General features: G+C 28.3%; 2 protein-coding genes and 1 pseudogene across 2 annotated transcripts; all 3 read left to right on the forward strand.

Annotated features, from left to right (window-relative positions):
- Window positions 1-5: 5 nt before the first annotated feature.
- Window positions 6-1,280, forward strand: LOC113381101 (annotated as a pseudogene).
- Window positions 1,281-2,474: 1,194 nt separating this feature from the next.
- Window positions 2,475-5,758, forward strand: LOC113363522 (Down syndrome cell adhesion molecule-like protein 1 homolog). The gene is made up of 6 exons (XM_026606016.1): window positions 2,475-2,744; window positions 2,958-3,215; window positions 3,287-3,489; window positions 3,952-4,081; window positions 4,145-4,288; window positions 5,346-5,758. Exons 1-6 carry the CDS (start codon window positions 2,693-2,695, stop codon window positions 5,627-5,629), a joined length of 1,071 nt encoding a protein of 356 aa, XP_026461801.1. The 5' UTR covers window positions 2,475-2,692; the 3' UTR covers window positions 5,630-5,758.
- Window positions 5,759-10,754: 4,996 nt separating this feature from the next.
- Window positions 10,755-23,529, forward strand: LOC113377255 (arf-GAP domain and FG repeat-containing protein 1-like). Its single transcript, XM_026617507.1, has 7 exons — window positions 10,755-11,013; window positions 21,481-21,620; window positions 21,691-21,841; window positions 21,912-22,090; window positions 22,519-22,884; window positions 22,954-23,294; window positions 23,382-23,529. Exons 1-7 carry the CDS (start codon window positions 10,850-10,852, stop codon window positions 23,415-23,417), a joined length of 1,377 nt encoding a protein of 458 aa, XP_026473292.1. The 5' UTR covers window positions 10,755-10,849; the 3' UTR covers window positions 23,418-23,529.
- Window positions 23,530-23,837: the final 308 nt, after the last annotated feature.

The raw sequence follows: 23,837 nt of genomic DNA on the forward strand, positions 1-23,837 counted from the left end.
TGACCTTCAACTTCAGTGTCCAGTTGACGGGACGATGGCTATTCGGTTATTTTATGTGTGATGTTTGGAACTCTTTGGATGTCTACTTCTCGACTGCTTCAATTCTGCATTTGTGCTGTATATCTGTGGATAGATACTACGCTATTGTCAAGCCTTTGAAATATCCCATAAGCATGACCAAAAAAGTTGTGGCGGTAATGATTTTGAACACCTGGATAGCACCAGCTCTCTTGTCCTTTGTGCCAATTTTTCTAGGATGGTACACGACCGAGGAGAACCAGAAATACCGCGCCGAACATCCAAATGAATGCGTATTTGTAGTTAACAAATGGTACGCAGTAATATCGAGTTCTATTTCTTTCTGGATACCTTGCACCATAATGGTGTTCACATATTTGCAAATTTTCCGCGAAGCTGATAAACAAGAAAAAGCGTTGCATACTAGGCAAGGTAAAGCCATGTTGATGCATCGGCCAAGGCAGGGATTGTGGTCATAACGGCGATGTCCTGTCGTCATCGGGTGGCTCATCAAAGACTTTGACGTTGCACGAGATTCCCGATGAGCCTTTAAATACGCCAACCAAGGACAAGAACATAATCAAGATGAAACGCGAGCATAAAGCTGCACGTACCTTAAGCATAATCATGGGTACTTTCGTATTGTGTTGGCTTCCATTCTTCTCCTGGTACCTTAGCACGTCCTTGTGTGGAGAACACTGCGATTGCCCGGATGTGGTAGTCGCTATAGTATTCTGGATCGGTTACTTCAACTCCACTTTGAATCCTTTGATCTACGCTTACTTCAACCGCGAGTTTCGAGAAGCCTTTAGGAACACCTTGCAGTGCGCGTTTTGCAGCTTGTGTAAGAACCAGCCCGTGGACCTGGATGATTTGGACACTAGGAGATCTTCTCTGCGACCATATGAGGACAGAAAAAAAAGTGTCTATTCGGAGACTTATCTGAAGCACGTCGATCGCCGGAGGAGTTCGGAGTTCGGTTCGTCGTTATGAGTGGAACTGGTGTCGCCTTATCCGGATAAGGTGACCACCAGCTTTTAGTGTCGGCGGGAGACGCTGGTGTAAGAGAACTTGCGAATAGACTAAATAGACAAGTTTAGCCAATCCAATTGACAGTTTGTGATTTGATAAGGACTTCCTTGTGTTCTGTTGACTAAAGTTCTAATTTGTACATATAGTTTTAATACATCTATTTGTTGATACGAATAAACTAATTTTTACGAGTGTCCTGTGTCCCGTTTTTTCCATGGCGTTGCAACAATTTTAGGCTTTAGTTAAATGAGTGATATTATCAAAGTTTTAAAAAAATGTGTAAATATTTTGTTTTTTGTACATAAATAAATATAAATAATATAGTTATATTTAAGCAGCGATTTGCCGATGGATAATATAAACTTTAGCATAAATTTAGATAGATTTAAGAAACAAAATTAATAACTAAAAATTGTTTTAAACATTTGATTTTTTATTTCTTTATTATAAATATTATCAGATAAACATTAAAAACGCAACGTTTACGTATGAAAATATTTATAAACATATTGTGAATATTTCCTATACGTATCATATGAGGTTTGCTTGGTAAAACACGGCCTAAAATCTAGTCAAAAATCTATATAATTATTGATAAAGCTGTCTATAAATAGCATTGATTTCATTTTTATATCAATTGTAAATTGTATATTGTTCAATTCATTATAGGTATTTTAATTTATTTATTTGTAATATAAACTCATTATTTACTATTTAATTTATATATTCACTGCTATTAAATGTATAAATGTTTTATAAAAATTGATTTGTATTTAAAAAAAATAAAATAGCACTTTTTTAGTCTGTGTGATTTGAGATGTAAATATTGATTATTAAAAATTTGTCATCGTTTTGGAAAAGTTTTCTATTATTTTATTTAAATTTTAGGAATTAAGGTAGGTACTTTCAAAACATTTTTTCTGTAGAACCACTTTTGCTGACTTTTGTGAATGCAGAAACCATATTTTTGCGAGAAAAAAAGATATAATGCATAATTTTAATATAATTATATTATGTTATTTATAATTTTTCATTTATTCTTTATTTATGATCCATGTCTTATTTAATACAAATGTCTGCATAAAATGTTCCTTTTATCGACATATGTGAAAACATTAAGCTGAAATCTTGATTATTTGTATATCAACAACGTCGAAAATTTTTTTAAGCATGCATTTTTACTATTAGAATCTATAACTATTAATTGTTTAAAGGTGATTTATAAAGTAGTAGTTTATTATGCTTTATCAAATTGTAATTTTGAACTTCGCAGACCTTTTTATTAGCTTTTGTCAACTCTCACCAGAGCGCTGATGTCGGCCTTTCTGGTGTACGGGTTCGTCATCTGTCAAAATCGACATCCTCCTTAAGATTCTTTAAATCCCAACTAAAACATTACTTAATACTTAAATAAGGCTGTGATAGTGTTTAAAACTATAATATATCTTATCTTTTTAAGCCTTTAGTCACGTATTGAATGTAAATTGCAAATTTCGCGCTTGCACAACATTCGTAGTGATATGTAATTCAAGCTTGCTTAATACTAAACTGTTGCTGGCTTCCAATAGAAATAGTGTTTATATTATGTAAAGTCGTATTTTTTATTTGAAAATAATTTATTTGGCATAATAACAGTTTCAAAATGTGGACTTTTATGGTGCTAGCAAATATTATAAGCTTTTTCATTTCTTCAGGTAAACGTACATGTATAAATATAGATAATGACATGTCATAAAAATCGATTTGTTTTATATGTTTTCAGGTGTGATTTTGTAGTGAATTTGAATTTTTATGTTTTAATAATCAAGTAAACGATTAGCATAAACTGTTATTATAAAGACTGAAAATTCACTTATTTATTATTATTGTTCTGTGTGAGTATATTTTAATAAATTCTATGATTGTAGTTTTTAGTGCAGCGGTTACAACAATCAAGCCTGGTGTAGTAGCAGTAGATATTGGTAACAATTTAACACTGCCATGTCCTGGTGAACAAGGTGTAGTCTCTTGGATTAGAGACGGTCGTGAACCTCCAGATCACTCAAATGTTCAAGATAATGGTAGTTTAGGCATTTGGGACGTTCAGCCTTCTGATGCAGGAATTTATACTTGCAATCGGGATGGGAATGAAATAAAAAAAGAATCTATTAAGATTATAGTAAGAAGTAAGTAGATAATATAAAAAATATTGATAAACTTGTAATCTTATTATTCATATACATGATTTTGTTATTAGCTCCTCCACCACCTTTAGTAAATGTAACAACACATATGTCTACAGTTTTGGGGCTGGTTTTATGGAATGTTAATGGTTCAGGGGGTTATCCGATAATTGATTTTACAGCTGAATATAAACTGCATAGTTTTCCAAATGGTAGTGGTGCTCCTGAAAATGAAACATGGAAGATTATAAGTCCTGCACATATGAGTCCTAATACGGTAAGTACAGTGTAATAATCTTTATAGTTTTGGTATTATTTCTCATTGATTTTTTTTAGCCATTATCTCTAGGTATTTTTATTATTTATTTTATAAGCACTGAAGATTATTTTCTTGTGTTTTTAATCTTATAATTAATTTTATTTCAGCCCTTCTATTATATGTCTATATTTATTTATGTTTTTGAATTATTATTTATTTATTATATATTCATTTTTATATTGTTTTTGCTTCATGTACTTTAAATTATTATAATAAATGTGTTGAAACAATTTTGATTTTTTATTTTAGTTAATTTAAACAATTGTTATGTTTGCCATGATTATATATAGCCTAAATAACAAGTTTTAAAGTGCTGAACACAACCTGTATGGGTACAGTAAGTTTATCTATCAATATGAATAATTTTTTAAATACTGCTACATGTCCTTGTTCTTTCTAATTGAATTTTTATTTTCACAGAGACAAATCGACATTTATCATCTGATACCAAATACAACTTATGCCTTCAGAGTATGGGCAACAAATGCTTTAGGGCCTGGTGAAAAAGTTGAAGTTTTAGGAGCAACTTTGTATTTTGATGGTGAGGCAGGTCAGTAAAACATTTATTTTATAAATAATTACATTTAAAGCTAATTATTTATCTTTCTTATAGAACTGGCAAGACATTTGTTAACAGGGGCAGATCAATTCGATACTAGGGTTTGGGTGGCTGCGGTTGCTGTGGTTATGGGCACTCTGACTGTTCTGACATTTGGGACATGTTTGTTACTATATAAAGAATGTCGAGCGCCTAATGGTAAGTTTTAAGATGTTTTTTTGCATATAAATGTTATTTGGTTTGTGAACGTTACTAAACATATAATGGTGTGCGCCAATATATATATTAAATAGATATTTCATTACTCCATTGAATAAATTGATTTTGATTTATTTATTCATAATTGTTGGCTACATGAAAATAATTTTGATCCAGGTGTTTCATGTATAATTACAAATATCTCATCATATTTGTTTATTTCATTTACATTGTTATTAGTTTTTGATGTAGTAGACATTCAATGTGTAGTTAATTTAATGTTATATTTTTGTTAATATTATGCTTAATGCTTCATAATAAATTTTTTATCCAAATAGCGAAAACAAAAAAAAATCCGAGGTTTGATTGTTATTGGTGTGCTGCTTTCTTATAAAGTGTTCCATCTTATTTCTAATTATGACTAAATTATCATCAGTATTTTGTGTGATTATTTTCAGATATTCAAAAATATTTATTAATACTTTCACACAAGTTATTGTGTGTGATCAAATGTTAGTGTAGTGCTCATGATTGTTGTTATCAATGGTCCCCAAATATCATTGTGTATTTTCCTATGTATCGATGTGATAAATAATAAATGATATGTGTGTAGTGCCAAAAAAATTTTGAATACTACAAGAAATTTTGTAAGTAACAGTAACAAGATTTTTGACTATTGGTTACAACGCTTGAATTGTTTTTCGTTGCATTAATGAATAAAATAATATATCAAATTTATTGATTTGTATTACCTCTTTGCTTTCAGTAGCATGTTACTTTCCTAAAGCTTTTAAATATATATTTTTTTATTGAAATTTAGGTTTTATTATATTTTTATAATTTTCTCTGTCTCGATTTACAATATAAATGGCAACACACTTCTTCATCTAAATAGATACTTTCTGCTTGGTAAACTATCTGAATGTATTTTTTTCTAGGAATCTCTAATGTAATTATCTATATCCTTTTTGTATATGTATATACTTCAATTATAGCTTAGCCACTGTCAATTTAGAAACAGTTCACATTTTTCTAAAAATCAATCTTCAATTTTCAGAAGATGATATGTGTCTCCAAGAAACAATGGAGTTAGTACCAAACATTATCTTAAATCCTGGATACTGCGAAATGCGTTCTGAAGCAAATGCCAATGATATTCGATACTCTATCAATAACTCCATTAATGAAGAAATACTTTCAAATGGAAGACCTTTCGGAAGCATCAGAAAGAAGAGGAACTCTCAAATCAGTAACGGATATATGCCTGTCAATTCTGATGATGAGGACTTTTATCCGTGCATGGTCTTTAGTGGAGGCAGTAATCGGGCAAGGAAAGTTTGATTTTTGTTTATTATTTTTGTGTTGTATGATATGTGTTGTGCACCTCCGAAAAGAAAGTATATTGTCAATGCTTGAAGTGGAAGATGGAGATAAAGTAAGCATAGTAGAGCACTAAATAAATTAAATTAGCACTGCAGTAATTTTTAATGATATGTTATGTTATGTTTGTGGTGTAAGAAACTTTACAGTGCTTGCTTGTTTACCACTTCTTATTTCATCGATATTTTTCGATTTATTTGAAGTGAAAAATCAAGCTTTGACAATATTTTATTAAATTTATCAGAAATTTAATTGAAATTAGTAAATGCACAAGAGTTATTTAAGTTTTATTCTGCAAATATTTTGATTGCATTGAAATAAAAAGAAAGTGATAGTTTATAACAATGGTTTTAAGCAATAAATTATCTAAAATTTTCTGGGGTGCATCGTTGTCAATTTATATTTATAAAATATTATTTTGAAACTTGCAGTAAAATGAAGTATACAATGTTAGTTAAGGTTGTTTTTACTTAAATTTTTAATTTACTTTAAAATAATACAATTTTAAGAAAAAACACATTTTAAATTAAAATGAATTAATTTGGCAAAGATCTCAAAATATTTTTTCATCCTGTAAATATTAAAACTATTGACAATAGTAAATGCAAACAAACCAGCCTTGCTGACACAAATGCAAACCAAATTTTTCAACTTGAACATTTTATCAAAATTCTTCCATCGAGCAAGCTATTGTGAAAAAAAGAAACGTTATTAGTATTATTGAATAGTAATAATTGAATTAGTAATAAAGTACTGATTTATTAGATACATAAAAGTAGAAATCATCATTTTGATGTTAGATGTAATGTTGACAATATTATTTAAGTTCCTTTGATGGAGTGTGATAAGAATCTGGATGTTTTTGAGGCTGATGTCGTGTGCAATTGATCCAGAATCATAATATTCGATCAGACTGACATAAATTTGTAAGGAAATGCAATGCAATTGCAGGATCAGCCTTTTAAAAATATAATCAATCATTCATATCATCTTCATTAGTTCATCATCCAAATCATATTCTCTTTATAACACATTTTTAGTTCGTTATATTTAATTCTGTTAGACGTAAATTATTGTTTATCAGTATATAAAGCTATCACAAACTCTAAAAAAAACTTATCACAAACTCACAAAGAAAATTGTACAATTGAATAGAAAACAATTCAATAATCTCACATTAATATTCATCTAAACAATTGCGCAATTAATTCTTTTAGATCACATTTAGGACCCATATCGCTTTAAAATCAAAGGACCCACTAAAACACTTACCTCTCCAAGTAATTTTCATAAGCTTCCATATCACCTAAAACTCATTCATAAAACTTTAAAATGTCTTTCGAGAACTTTTAATTGAATAAATATAATACTAAAATACTAAATAATACATTATACTCAAATTTTATAAAACCATATCAAGATTAAGTCATTTTAGAAAATTATAAGCATGTATCTGTAATAAAATGGTATAAATATAAAAAAAATTGATTTAAGCCCCTAATATGTGAAACAATTATAAATGTCGCATATTAATCATAACCGTGTTAGTAATTAATCGGCAATATAAAATATTATTGACATTTTTAGGGTTCCGTACTATCAAGAATATATTCTATTATTCCAATTTATTTATAAGAAATCGACTGAATGATATTATTTAAGAAAAATAAGATTACATGTACAGGGTTCAAAATACTGATTTAAAATTGATACCCGTTTATTATTTGTGCTAATATTTTCTATCTTATTTTTATCTAAGTTTATTTATTTTATATAGTTTTAAAATAACTTCTTAATTTATTTTATTACACAATTCTTTTATATGACACACATCTTACATAATGATAAATTAGATGTACAAATTCGACAAACACAAATAATTTCATATTTTTTAAAATATTTATCTTAAGTCTTTACTAAATTACTCAAAAATTCAATGTACAATCACAGTTTTCACGAATCATCTCATATAAATCATTGTAACATCAGAAATTGTTAAGATTATAATTAAGCAAATGGATAAACAATTATTGGTGTGTAATGTAAAGATAATTTATAAAGCAAAAATTAAATTTGTTTATAATGAATACAAATGCAAATGCAAACATCACTAGACGAAGCACTTAGGAATTATGTACATGAGTTTCTACGCATAGATTAGATTTGTTAAGAAGTTTAAATGTATATATATATATATATATATATATATATATATAAACTATGTTTACAAAGTCACTGTTATTATCGAACAACATTTGATGCACTAGCTTTTTTAATGAAATAGCGTTTTAGGTCATATATAAGTTATTCTGAACATATGACAAACAGTGCCTATGCATAATTAATTTAATTAAGCTAAAAAAAAATCACAAATAAGTACAGAGGACATGTTAGAATTAGCCAAAGGTTGTAAAAGGATATGGTCAACTCTTTGTTAGTATTTTTGCAATATACAGAGAAAATAGTATCGTGGATATTTTCATAGTTTAGAATGCATTATCATGATGAAATTTTGCATATTATCATGAATAATGTCTTCTCAATGATGGTTTGTCCACGAATTTAATTTTTTTACGAAATTTTGTAGTAGAAGCATTATTAATACAAAAACTGTGTTGTTATTCAAGTGCTTAAAATGAAACAAATATTCAAACAATATAGGCTTCATAGATAACTGTGGTAGAAATGTTTACAATGTTCTAGATGTACTGATGAAATAGAAAAATTACATTCAAGTGGTTTTACAAAATCAAGAAATATATATTTCCATATTAACATTCAACAAGAAGTCTAAAATGCAATTCATATCGTAGACACAAAAGTAACAAAAGCATTTAATATTGATTTGTTCTATAAAATAGTCATAAAGTCATACGATTAGTAACATAAAAGCTAAATCAAGAAAATATAATATAAATTTTTATATTGCTAATTATTGATAACAATTATATTAATTTAAAGTTTTGCAGGCTGCTGAAATGTGATTCAAGCAAAATATATGTACGCCTTAATTTGCTTACAATTAGATCAATTTAAAATAGTGACAGACTTGATGAAATTAGATAAATGATTTAGCTACGGTTGTTATTTATTTATAATTAATATTATGTTAGATAACTCGAGCCTTTAGGTAGGCTAAAAGGCTTTAATCTATGATATATACTTATTAGCGTTGTGAAAAGCAAAATAGTTGTTAATTATAAATTGCTGCAGAAGAAAGACTAAATTATCAGTTGCTTTTTTGCTATAGAAATTAACTTAGAAGCCATGATTTAAAATGAATGAAGCCATTGCTCATTGTAATAATTAATATATTATATTAATATAATCTTAATTACAAGATGAAAGTTATCGATGTCAAAAGTGATATTAATTCGTAATTACTTTGAAGTAAATATATACGAGCATAATCAATTAAAATATTATTTTTATGTAAACGTTTTATTGTTAATTATATAATTAACATATTTAATTTATTTTTAAAATAACAAACACTGTCACATTTAATATTATATGTGACTACTACCAATTTCAATTTTATATATGGTATATCACAAATGTATGTTACCAATAAATTTATTATTTAAAAAAATATGCTGATAATTGTGTTCAAATTTTACAAATTCATATGATGTAAAGAACGATTTTTCAATGAAAATAATCAAATGGTTTCGTGAAATCAATATAATTACAATTCCAACATTTTGATACCATTTTAGTAATTTTTACATTGAATTGATATTAATCTCAACAACATAAATATTTAATTTTATCTTTTAGTTATATATTATTAATTATTATAGATATCCAAATGGTATCAAGATGTATAGCGATTTTGATAACAAATTATAAAAAAAATAATAATGGATAAAATCAGCATACACTGTGATTTTTTATATTGCTGTTAAAACATTAATATTTAACATAATAAGTGTTCAATATTAAAATTATATTGATGTCATTTTTACACAATTCAATAGTTAATAATTAAAATATTAAGCTAAAATCCAGGTTTTGCGAACTGAGATAAAGATATCTTTATAATGTTGGAGTATAGGGACCTAGGCATTTTTAAAGAAATTGGCTCATAATCGTTTTATGTACTAATATAAAACTGGACTAAACATATTTTTATTTTGAATAAAATCAGTTTGCAGAGCCTCGAATAATCTTATAGTAATTGCCACCCCATCCCAGTGTATTGTCGTTGTCAATAAATAATTGAAAATACACAGTAATATGCATGAATTATAGTGATGTGCAATATAATCAACATAATGGACATTGTTAACTGTATTTATTATTATATCAAAGCTATGTAATGCAAATATATGATCTAAAGACTGTCATATTTAATTCATTTTATGTTTCTTCAGTTATATTTTCATACTCGTGTCCTATTTGTAGCATTTGTTTCATTTTTATTCAATTTTTTTTATATATGTATATTATAATATGAATTAACCAAATATTTTCTTTTCCAGCAATAGAAGAAACAACAGAGTTGTATTGATCAGCAGAAGAACAAGGTGTAGGTAGTGCAATCAATAGATTCTTTTAAGAGACCAAGAATAAAACAATTATCAGTACATATAATATTGAGCTTCCAAACTGCACTCGTAAATATTTTAGATAATTAGAAATAATAATGCGATGAGATGATTATAAACTAGGGTACAATAAAACAGAGTAATTTATTATTAAGTAGACAATGAATGGAACCAATTTAGATAATTGATTTGTATATATGAAATAAAAGGATATTAATTAGATAATTATTGTATATATTTTCAGTTATTAGGAATATTTAACAAAAACTGGTAAAAATGGTGATTTTTTTTTTAAATGTGTGTGTCGGGTACAGCATATTTAAAACGGTAAATATGTATTTCATCATTTTATAGTAAGTTTATATAGTTATTGTATCATAAGTATATGATTCTAAAACAATGACGTATCAAAATTCAAAATGTTCTGTACGTATTTTTAATTTGTATCTCGCGCCGCTTATTGCATGATTTCCATCCAACTTCATACTAAAACACAGCCCGTTTGGCCAACTCTATGGAAGTTGACATGAGGACATGACAGTCCAAATAATAAAATAACCACACAATCAAATGAAAGTTCTAGTAATAACAAGTGTCTAACAAAGCTATAATTAATTTTGTTTTATAAACCATGGCTTCGAATCGGAAAAAGCAAGAGGATAAAAACCTAAAGACTTTACGTGAATTAGTTACATCGCAAGGGAATCGACAATGTTTCGACTGCAATCAGAGGGGACCTACATATGTGAATATGACAATTGGTTCGTTTGTTTGTACGAGATGTTCGGGGATTCTGTAAGTGATTTTTCGATTAATCATTTATTTACAATTAATATTTTGTTATTAAATTGTATTTGGAACGCTCGGGTGTGACTGGGTGAATTGTTATGTAAAGAATCTTCTTAGAGTGTGCATGACACACTGTTGGTTCTTAGAATTAAAACAATTTATACTTGGACTTTTGTAGAAATATTATCATTTCAACTGAAAATATTATAAGGTTATAAGGAATTTACTTTAAATATTTTTATTTTATTGCAAGGCTGAAAATTGCTGTGGTTTAGATTTTCACATAAAACTTAATAATACATTCTTTAACTTTGGTATTTGCTTTCTTGTATTGCAACAGTTTTCTAATCAATATTAATGAAGTTAATTTTTTAGTCATTTTAGTTTTAAATTATACTATCCATATCATCTGTAAAACTTGTGTTAAGTGAATTAAATGAATTCAAATTAAGGCATATTATTTTGCACAACTTGGATTTGGTATGATTTGGTATAGTTGTTTGTATTCGAGATTACTTTTATGAGCAACCGAGAATAAAATTTAATGCCTATTAGTACAATAATTATAATTTTAATTTTTGAGCTTGTTGGTATATTTTATTTATACCCTCTGAATGCTCCTAATCAATTATAGTGTAAATTTTGAGAAAATTGGTTCTACTGTTACTTGAATAGTATTTGATAAACTGAACTTTTTAGTAAAATTATTTAAAGTTTTTATTGAATAATCTCAATAGAAATATTGAAAATTGTAAATTCTGGTTTTGCAATGCAATGCCAATAGTAATTAGTAAGAAATTTAGCCAATAGTAATTAGTAAGAAATTTAGCACACCCTTACAAATTTTTGCAGTTATTTTCATTACTCAATCAATTGAACATTATCATATTAAAACTGTTGTAAACAATTTGGCTGAAGATGTAAACTGACTCAAGAATTTTTTTTCTTATGTACAAATTTGAAATTATGAATATGCAATAAATTTGAAATTCTGCTTAGGCACTACTCTCACTCTCTTCAAAGAAAGTATCAGACAATGCTTCTCTTAACTTCAACATTTGAAATGACACACATTTCTACAATGAGGCACTTAAATCAAATTGTTGATCGAATACGGCACTCCTTTAATAGTTGTCATTGAAATGCTAATTATTGAAGCTAATTGGCATTTTAAATAGCACAAGAAAATGCTTATTGTTTGAGTATTTATCGGTTATAGACTTCTGATGAACTGAGAAAATGGCGCAAACTCTATTCAAAAGTTCGATTTAGACCAAATTGTAGATTAACAGAATATATATTAATGGCAATTATTTTATTAAATCAATATATTTTCAACTTCTCGTAGGATAAGTTATAGTGATCGCAAAAAACTCGAAAATGAAAATTTTTATATATCCTTAATTTTTTGGGCAGACGGGTCCTGCGATTTCGGAGATCCAATAAAAATAATCCATTTGGCGGTCTAGAATGATCATTAGACATATGCATATCAAATTATCAGTTATTTTATAGAGATTTTAATAATGAGTACAAGTGTTGTTTACAAATCTGTGGGTTCCGTACCAATGAATAACCATTAGATTTCCAAAATAACTGCGCAGCGCGATTGCTTTGAAAAAAGTTCATAATATTCAGCAAAATGGGCAAAACAATTGTCGTACTGGAAGTTCCAACAATTTGCCTTAAAAGGCTAAGGTGTTATATGTCCCGGTTTGGCTGGGACTGTCCCGGGTTTTCGAAAAGCATAAGCTTAAATTGGCGCTTAGTTCTCTCAGAAACTGCCATTTTTTGCACATGTTGCTCTGTATCTTCGAAATGGCCGGACCTGCTTTGCCAAAAACTAATCACCTCTTCTCCCAATCATTACAAATTGAGTGTTTTTAGATCATTCAAATCAGATACTCCGTTCTCTCAAAAACCTGATTTCTATTTTTGGCATTCTTTGCTCCGTATCTGTCACGGCTGGACCTGCCTTTGTCAAAACTAATCAGCACATCTCCCTTTCGATAGTTTGAACCATTTTTTGAAGATGTTTTTTGAACCATTCAAATCGGTTGGTCCATGCGCCCGAAAACGTGGACGATAAAATGCGGACATACAAAACACACCACGTCCATTTTTTCTGAGGTATGCCAAAATGTTCAGAAACCTCTGATACGTGAAGATATGGGAAAAAAATTATTTTCGATTTTGGGCCCATTACTATAACTACCCTGCGGAAAGTTAATTACAACTACTCATCAAATATCTGAAAATATATGCTCATATGAGACAGTACATGAATGGAAAAAATGGCTGAATACAAAATTTCGAAGGCGGGTTAAAATAGCCTCTTACTTTTTTTTCAAAATAATTATAAAGAACGATGACAGAATTTCATAAAAAGTTTAAAATCGAAAAGTATAACATGAGACTTAATATAATATATAATTGAATTATAATGTTCTCCAAAAAGTCAGTAAAATTAAATTAAATCCGAATTAAAAAAAAATATTTAAAAAATTGATATTTATTGCATTTTTGAATAGTATTAGTTATTTTAAAAATATTAAGTTTTATTGCATACACTCCACCCGTCGACCCGGATTACCATAACTAAAAATTACCGTCCAACTTTTGACTTAAAAAATATGGTCACCTTACTTGAGGCACGATGCCATGCACCACTAGTTTTTATTCAATTCGGTATTTTATTCAATTCTATAAATTTATAAAAAAAGTTGTTATCCACTTGAGAAAATCAGTGGGTGCAGAATGTTTGAGAATCGCAGTGAACCACTATTAAACTAGTTTGTATCTATCTACTAGCAAATTTGTGATAAGAAAATCGGAAGCGGATAATAGAATTTAGCTAGAAATATTATATATTTTATTAATGTCCTTCGCGTTTTAATCGACACGTGTGAATATTACATATAAATAAATTGACTGGCATTACATGCATCGATTTGTATTTTGTTATTTTCGATCTCTGTTTGCTATTGTGCAAATAACGGGATTTGTATAATTCTGTTTACATATCCAATTTATTTTCTTATGTACATTCTTTTCTCATGTAGAATTTAAGTATGTCTTTCACTAATCCAATTCGCAAATTATCTGACTGATTTGTGTGTTTATAATTCTTATATCCGATTGTATAAAGTATTAAATTGTAGGATTCATCTGAGTGGAATTCAAAGAAGCCGCTTTGAAAACATGTTTTCACACATTCTAATTAATTGAATAAACTCAGCAGCAAATAGATAAAATGATTAAACATACACTCATACGGGTTCCCCAAATTTGTTTGTTTTAAATTCTACGCGTGCGAATATCGTGATGTCTTATCAAAATATTATGACAAATACAACAGCTTATCAAATATTATTTGCTAGTTTTATAAGCAAACAAATTTGAAATGAAATTTAAGTAGAATTTGTGTAGAGTTCATGGGTCAACGGTTTTTACATGTACTTGGAGGTAATGTTTTTGTTGCGAACTCATTTTTATTTATAAATATACAATTTGTATAAATTATATATATATATATATATATATATATATATATACTGGATGGCCCGACAGACGTTTTCCCATACCTACGTCTACATTTTTTTAATATTCTTTTAATTTATCTAATATCCTACTAATATTACCATTCACCTAAAAGTAATAATTCTTGTTTTTTTATTTACTTTTCACACCAACATGCATTTCCATCAATATGAGCGATGTTAAATGAAGAACTGCTTTAAATAAAATGATAAGTCTCAATTTCCATACTATATTGGAAATTGAAGTCTTTTAAACGGTATAACAAATTCAGAAAAAATTAATATATAGTATCCGCGGTAAAAGTACAATATTACCTTGGATTTTTCCATACAAAATAATTGCTCCAATAATGTTGCCTATAATTTTTATAATCTCATATCATATTTTAACTGGTTTTTAGTAATTATTATATCTAAATTACATTTTTCTTAGTAATTATTTAATATACATTATTACTAGGGACGCTCCTGGGGTCCTCGGCTCCCGTATGCCGTTTTTTCTCTAGCGCCCCATCCCCTATTATTTTACCTGTTTTAACAGTTATTATTAAAATTATTATCATTAATTATTATTTTGAAACTTTTTACTTATTTATTTTGATCATTTTATGCGATTTATTCTATTGAGCAAACCATAGAGAGCAAAAAATTTCTAGGCTTGCATTATTGAACATAACCATAGCATAACACTGGTACTTCATGTTGGATTATTTTAATTCAATTTTTTATTATTTAAGATGTACAAAATTGCATCTTGAATTTCTCCTAATTGATATCGTGAAGGCCGAACTGGATGTATTCATCTTCTCTTTTGCATTTGTTGTTTTGAAGTGAAATTTTTAACGTATTTTAAAAATATTGTGCAAAGATTAGTAAAAGATGCAAAGAAATTATATATTTCTTGAATTATATTGAAAAAAAAAACTATATTGAAAATTTCATATCCGAATCTTGTGTTGGCGCCCCCTAAGGCGTGCGTCGCATTCAAGGTAGGACCGGTTCTGATTATTGCTTAATTTCATATTTTAAGTGAATTAATTTGTCAAATCCTGTTCATTTGTGTATCATTCAATCTGCTATACATATACTCTATCTTATTTTAATTTCTTCACACCTCAGCTTCTTTTTAGCAATAATAATATAGACATTTCATTTTTCTTGTTCATAATCATGAATTTATTACACATATTCTAATATTGTCTTATAAGTAAATTGAAATTTTTGGCAGATGACAGTTTTCATTTGTTTTCAATGCCAAACAATGCCTCAAATAAAACAATGACATTTCGTTTTTTATTCCATTTATTTCTACAATATTGCTATATTTTTATAATCACATACATCCTAAAAAAAATCCCTTAACAAACTTTAGAAACATTTATCAAAATCCGAATAATCGTTTAGAAATAGTATATTTACATACATCATTACAGAAGAATTTTATATATAAGATATACTAATTAGTCCATTTTCCATGCATTAATTTCTAATTAATTACAGAATTCAAGAAAGTAATTTTGACATTAAGTACAAATAACTGTAAAGATTTTGAAGGAGAAAGTAAATAGATCGTTTTGAATTTCTTACTGATTATCATCGCATTGACATGTCCACAATTTACAAAGAATCAGTTTAATATGTTTTTGTTGGAATCTTCTAATCACGCTAATTTAATAAACAAAATTTTGCTTGCGATTGATGATGAGGGTCTTTTGAAGAGTACAAATCAACTGATACATTAATCACAAAAAATAAAAAATGTATATTAATATTAATAGTATGAACAATTTTTATATTTAAGTTGAACGACATTGTTTATATTATATAGTGGCAGCCCCGTACATGTATAATTTAACCTCCTAACAATTTTAGTATAATCGCTTTTTCTATCAAATTTAATTCAAAGGTCAAAGAAATGCATAAATGCAGATATGTGTAAATTAATTAAAATTGTTTTTATGCGTTAATAAATCACTTGTTTTGCCACAAACGAATTTAATGACGATTATTTTGCAACATTATTAATTGAAAAACTTGATTTGAAATTGGCATAACACTCGTTATGTATAAAATTATTTGTTCCGATCCATTTAAAGTTTCTAATTACTTTATTTAGAAATCTCTCTGCTGTGTGCTCGAATTTTGTAAGATCATCAAAAAAAAACACCTGTGCAACCTTGGTATCAGTAATTATTAAATTAAACATATTTTTAGATCTACATGTTTTTCATATAGTTTTTTTGCAAATTTCGGCCACGACTAATTGATGTAAAAGACTTTAATTAAATTGGCAAGTTTTTTTGTACCGTGTTTGCAAATTTAATGTTTGTCATTTAAGATATTTTTGTAAGAAATATATAAATGCCGCACGAGTTAAATAAATGACAGTAATTTTTTTTATATTAAGTAACTTATGTAATAATAATGATTCATTTTTAGTACATATTCGCTTAATATTTTGTGTAGCGATTGAGTACGCCTTTTATATTAATTTGTTTATTAACCAAGATCGAATCACGTCATCCAGTTATGCAAATTCATTTAAATAAACTGTAAATGTTGTTTGCATTTGTTCTTCGACATACGGAACAATTGTATTTATTAGTAAATATTATAATTTTCGAATTGCTTTCATTTATGTTTTTGTTAGTTCACCAGTCATAAATATTTTCTAGTTATAATTTGCATATTGCAGATTTTGATTAGCATTTTAAAATCTATAATTAGAGCTAGTAAACAATTTATATATATATATATATATATATATATATATATATATAATGCATGTATGTGTTTATAAATCTTGCCAAGTTACATGACGCAGAATTTTTCTCATTTTAAAAACATGAGACGTTGTACAAAATGGATTGGATTTTAGATGACGTTATGTGTTTTATAATTCATATTATAACATTTTCAAATACAAACTAGTGGTGCATGGTATCGTGCCTTAAGGCATATTGCTTGAACTTTCCGTACCAAACACTAAATTTTTTTATTAAATTAGATTTTTGAAAATTTTGAAATATTTTGAAAAAAATGACTTTTATGAAAAATTATTTTTTTTTATATTCTAATTTTTTTGTGAATTTTTAACTTTTTTGAAAGCAATCATGCTGCATAGCCGATTTTTAGAGTAGAAATATCGAAGCGCCGTGTCGTAGTCTAACATTAGCATGGAACAAATAGAAATGTACACAAAATTTATACCATATACTTTTTTTAATGGATCTCCGAAAACGCTAGAGCTGCTTTTCCAAAAATTTTAATTGTTCGTTTCGTCAATACAAGTAAAATGTTTTTTGAATCATTAAAATTGGACGCTCCGTTTTTTCAAAAACTGAAGTACCATTTTTGGCACTTTTTGCCCCGTATAATACGAATACGAATTGAATCGAATGTTTTTTAAATTATTCAAATTGGTTGATCCGTGTTTTCGAAATCATCATTGAAAATTTGTATCCACACACACACACATACATTCATTTTTCTAAATGCCAAAATATTCAGAAACTTTTGAAACGTAAAGATATATAAAAATTTTCATTTTTGATTTTTTTGCTATTACTGTAAATTACCCTACGGGAAGGTAGAAAAGAATAAACTAAATAACAATAAACAATAACAACTTAAAAATAGTAATAAATGATAAATTTATTAAAAAAATACAAAGCCGAAATTGAAGAAAAAAATAGTCGTTTGGAAATAATCCAGGATAAATTGAAAGTATTGTGATATTTTAAACACTTGTTTTACCCCCTTCCCTAAATTTCTAATTAGGTATATTGTTAACCAACTTCATTAAAAAAATCGAGTTTTAATTTTGTTATTTTTAACAGCATTCAGAACGTAAACTAGTCATATAGGGATCTATGAGCCAGTTGTATTGACTTTTCACAAACGTGGATTTTATTTTTAGAAGGCAACCCAACGGTTGGCCTCAGGGCCGGTCCTGGGGTCCTCAGCGCCCGCATGCAAGATTTGTTCTAGCGCCCCCCCCCCCCAATAATTTTAACTTTTTTAACATTTATCATTAAAATTATATAAATATTTACGTAAATTCTTTAAATTGATTTTTAACAAATTCCACTCGCGAATTTTCGGCATCCGAGTCGAAGGGGTTAATCATTCTGGATTTAGTACACAAAAAATTAAATATAATCTAAAAGCTTATTGACTCTACTCTCTATTAACTCTAAAAGCACATTGATTGTAATTTTATTTAGAAAATCGAAGCGATTTGCGGGTTGACCATAATCACATATTTTACATTTTCAAGTATTTTTAACATATTTGTAATATTAATATTTGGATTTTGAAACATTTTACTTATTTCATTTTTAAACAGAACACTATTTTTTATGTTGGATTTTTTAAATTTTATTTTAATTTTTTTTTTCATTATTTACAATATCCAAATTTGCATCGTAAACTTCTCCTTATTGATATCGTAAGGACCGAATTGTATTCATATTTGCTTTATCAGATTGTCGTTTTAAAGTTAAATTTTTAACTTATTTTTTTAAAAAATGCAAAGAAATTACATATTTCCTTAACTATAGTGAAAACAAATCACAATTATATTTGAATCTATTATTCTGCTTAGTTAATAATTAAAATTAGTATGGACACCAATAGGTATAAAAAAAGCTCAAGATTTTTGTTTCTAGTACATTTTCCTTCCATTTTCATAAATCTAACCAAGTATGTCTTCAACGTTCAAAGTTCATCAGATGCGAAACATTTTCAACAAAAACAAAAGTTACTATTCAGTTTCTCGGTCTTAATAAACCATTTTCTATGCACGGACTTCCGATTTTCCAAGTTTCTTTATTATAATTTTTATCTATTTTTTTTTTAACAAATTTCGTTCAAACTAAATCAGCTCGTAGTTTTTCGTCAATAATCCCCAATAATTTAAACTTTCGTAGGTTTGCGCTTAGGGGCTTGAACTCTAGATAATTTCTTTTTCAAATCCGCATTAACTTCAAACGAGAAAAATTTAATAAGTGCATTAAACAATAAGCAGAACAATAATTTACTAATTTGCAAAGTAATTAATTGTTTCTACTGATATCACATTGCAAACTGAATATGCTTTTTGTGTCTACGTATCCATTAAGTTAGATTGTTTATTATAATCTATTAAGTGTTCTAGATTTTATATTAAAAAAAATGTGAATAATATATGATAAATTTCATTTCCGAATGTCATTTTGGCGCCCCCTAAGGCGTGCGCCCGCATTTTTTGCATGCATCGCATGCAAGGCAGGACCGGCCCTGGTTGGCCTTAACTATATTTGATATATTTTATTATATTATGTCTCTAAAAGTGCTGACTTAAGTAGTGCTGGATTAACTCATAGGCCATAGAGGCCTATAATTCTATAATTAATTATAGTAATAGTCTCGCAAAACTGATAGCACTAGTCCTGGTACACTAGTCATCGAGATACATAGAATGACGATTTATTTCTTATTGATTAATGATTATTTTTATTTTCTAAAAGTTTAATTACAGTACGAAAAGTTTCAGCAATTTGCAAATGTAAAATTTTGTCTATTAAAAGGGCATCTGATCGGATAGGAAGAAAGCTTAATATGCCATTGACCTTAAGTAACGTTACTTTTTGATGCAGCAAGGTCTGGTAAGGGCCATTTTTACTTGAGTTGGAACTTTCGAATCAAAGCCCTTAAAGCCCCTAGCTCAAACCGCTAAATCACGGGAAAGCTCATAATTTTTTCTGCAGTTCAATACAGTTCAATTTGATACAAATACCGCCTTGATCAATTTATTAATTTTAATAGATTTGAACTATGACTATAATATTTTTGCTAATGCGAATTTATTTATCGCTGTGTTATCAGCACGCGCGTGTTCTAATGCATCGTAATTCTTGTTTTTATTGTGATTTTTTTTTTAATTCATAGAAATGGGTTTCCGATTAAAACAGACGCCCACAGTTAATTGATAAGAGTAGTTTAATGGGTTCGTTAAGTACGAAAGTACAGAGATAATATTAATACAATTGCAGGAAGATTTTGCTCGTAATGGAAAATGGTAACGGTAAAGGATATGTGTAATTATAGTATTGTACTTTTCAGTATACGTTATAATAATTATTTGAAAGATAGTGTTTTTTTATTGATTTTGAATTCAAAATTTTATACAGTAGTTCCTTTAAAAGGTGTTTTCATAATTAGGTCATATTGGTTTTAACGTATTTAGTTTCAGTCTTAATGAGTACATAGTTTAGGTTTAGTTATACTAGTTACTACTCAGTTGTATAATACTGGTTTATATTATATTTATTATTATCATCATCAGTCCTCTGTTCCAAGGCAGATCCTGGATTGGAAAATTGTCCACGGTTCAATCTTTACTTCGCATGCTTCCATGCTTTGTGTTAAGTGCCTTCAACATTTAGTTTATATATACAATACAATATATATATATATATATATACAATCAATTAAATTAATATATATATATATATCTACATTTCGACATAAATTCCAACAATAGGCGTAAAACCAAATTGAACCAGTGCCGAGTCGCCAAATCAAACCAGAACGCGTACTGATAAGAGTTTATGTATAAATATTTTTCAAATAGTATTTCCATGCGTAATTTGTGTGAAATTATGACGTCCATTTCTCTGATATGGTAATCAGTCAGTCTGCATCGGTCGTTCACGCTGCTTAGAGAAGATTGTGCCATTTGTGGTCATTGTATTTGGACAATTAGTTGCAGTTTTGTATCAGAGCTGAATAGAAACGCTTACGAGATCCTGATAGTTCTTGTTTTGTGATACTGCTGCTGTTGTTGTAAGCCCAATTGTCATTTAATTGCACAAAACTTGAATTACCGTCCTGGATTCGTGTTACTTTTAAGACAACTTCCTATTTTTAATTTAAACTTTCTTCCTTCCAGGCGCGGATTGACGCCCCCGCATCGCGTAAAATCAATTTCGATGGCTACTTTTACATCAGAAGAAATCGAACAGATTAGACTTAAAGGCAATGAGAAATGTGCAGCCACTTGGATGGGCCTGTGCCAGAATACAAATAATAGTATATACACATTTAGAGAAATTATTGGTTTAACAACTTGATTTGAGAGACTAATTTGATTCTGTTTCAGTTCCAGAACTGAAAGAAGAGCATCAGCTCAAGGAATATTTGTCGGATAAATATGAAAAGAAAAGATTTTATATTGAGGAGAATGCTGTGAAGAGTCCGACTAACGGAATATTAATTAGTCATAATGAAAGTAAACCTGTCGAAAGGCCCAAGTAGGTTCATTTCTTTTATATATGCAGCCCTTTTATTTCATCATACTTACTTGTTTCTTATTTTTTATAGACAAACCGATAATTTCTTCAGCACAGATTTTGAAGCAGACTTTTCATCAGCTGATATTTTCAATTCGGTTCAAACTATACCGACAAACAACAATTGCAAACAAAATAATCAAAACAACAATGTCAATGGTCAGATGTCGTTTGCCAATTTTGATAATAACGCTATTTTCAATGCTGCGAGTGAGTTGAAATGTTTTTTCCGTTTGTTTTTTTAAATGTGCTTTTGTTTTTAAATGTTTATCAGTGTTTGTTGTATTATTTCATTGTTGATTATCAATGGCAGTGCATTGTTTATAATAACTACAATTAGCATGATAATAATTTCGTTTAAATAAGCTTTTGTTGATCAACTTCGCTTATAACCCAAAAAATTCGAATTTTTATAAAAAAAATGTTTGTATATTTTGATATATAATAGTTTTACATAGTATTGTTTATTATTTTGTAGCCCCCTATATAAATTACATTAGTTGGGTATTCATAAAATAAGATTTTTATAAAAATTCATTGGACACAATGACCAGAAGGTTGTAAATCACTGTTCTAGACTATAAAAGTTTACTATAGAATTTTGTTTCAGTAATTGATTCCAAAATTTTATTATTTAGCTTTAACTCAGTCCACATCGTCTTCCCTGAATAATTTAAAGAACTTCAATGATTCATTCAATGGACACACTGATGCATTTGGTTGTAGCCAATCTTTCAACAACATAAAATCAGTGAACCAGCAGCAACCACAACCAACTTTTCAAACTAATTTTCCTGTGATAAATAATGGCATATCTCCATTAAATACATTAAACATGAACAATCCTCCCCCGCCTGAAGATAAGTATGCTGCTTTAAAAGAACTAGAACTGGCAATGAAAAATGAGCAAAACAAACAAGAGGTATCTAGTAGTAATGGAATTTGGAATTCGCCTAAGGAAGTACAGAGTAACAGACCATGGGAAAGTGAATTTAATCATTCTGGTAAATATTATATTACATTATGTTATGTTATTTGTTATAATTATGTATTCATATTATTTTTGTTTTTAGCATTTGACCCAAAATCGTCCACTGTTACAAATCCATTCAGTTTGAAACAGACATCTGTCCAAAATATTTGGACCAGCCCTCAATCTGCTGTAGAAAATGTAAATCCTTTCAAAGTTGAACTAACAAACAAAATGAATCACAATATGAACAATGCAAATACTCAAAACCTATTTGATATCGATCAAAAATGGATAAATAGCTCTCCTCCTAGTAACAATGTTAATGTAGCAAATGTGTTTAATCAGTCACCATTTGGTATGTCCAATTTTGACAACATTTTGCAAAATGGGAAGAGCGATTTTGGTAATGGGCAGAGCTGGGCTACTGCTAATCCATTCTCGGTAAGACTTTTTTAAAAATCAATATTTCTAATTTACAATGTATCATTGATTTTATTTGCCATTATTCTAATTAATTCTTTTCTATAGTCTCCACAAGTAATGTCCAACAACCCATTCTTATGAAGATTTGCAATGAAGATGTAGTACTGTACATAGAAAAGTGGCGAAAGAAACACAACCAGTGATCTGTATATTTTGAAATGAAAGAAGGGGATGTATTGCTCAATAATTTTAAGATCTTTTAAAATATATTAGTAGCTGTTAGAGATATATTTTCGCAAGATACAGATGGTGAAAGTGATATATTACACATTTCTTTTGTGTACATTGAAAAAATACTTGATGTATTTGCTTAATTTATTTGTAGTTTCAAACCTTTTTCACTTCAGATGTGCTAAATGCTGCTGTTTCATTTCTATTGTTAGTCAAATTATTTATTTAGTTTATTATGAGAAAGCAAAAAGGTTTGAAATTAACAATGTGCAATATGTCCTTCATTTTTATTTGTTTATTCATGGTGTAACAATTATGACTTAACAAATA

This window comes from Ctenocephalides felis, unplaced genomic scaffold, assembly GCF_003426905.1.
Source record: "Ctenocephalides felis isolate EL2017-DRISC unplaced genomic scaffold, ASM342690v1 CF-g0.4_SCAFFOLD_00845, whole genome shotgun sequence".
NCBI classification, from domain to species: Eukaryota; Metazoa; Arthropoda; class Insecta; order Siphonaptera; family Pulicidae; genus Ctenocephalides; species Ctenocephalides felis.

Bases quoted from the DNA above. Each gene is read 5' to 3' on its own strand.
- LOC113377255 (XM_026617507.1), top strand. From the start codon at position 10,850: ATGGCTTCGAATCGGAAAAAGCAAGAGGATAAAAACCTAAAGACTTTA. The intron at 21,842-21,911 runs GTAGGTTCATTT...TATTTTTTATAG, and splicing joins AAACCTGTCGAAAGGCCCAA to ACAAACCGATAATTTCTTCA. The intron at 23,295-23,381 runs GTAAGACTTTTT...TCTTTTCTATAG, and splicing joins CTACTGCTAATCCATTCTCG to TCTCCACAAGTAATGTCCAA.
- LOC113363522 (XM_026606016.1), top strand. From the start codon at position 2,693: ATGTGGACTTTTATGGTGCTAGCAAATATTATAAGCTTTTTCATTTCT. The intron at 2,745-2,957 runs GTAAACGTACAT...CTATGATTGTAG, and splicing joins AAGCTTTTTCATTTCTTCAG to TTTTTAGTGCAGCGGTTACA. The intron at 4,082-4,144 runs GTCAGTAAAACA...TCTTTCTTATAG, and splicing joins GTATTTTGATGGTGAGGCAG to AACTGGCAAGACATTTGTTA.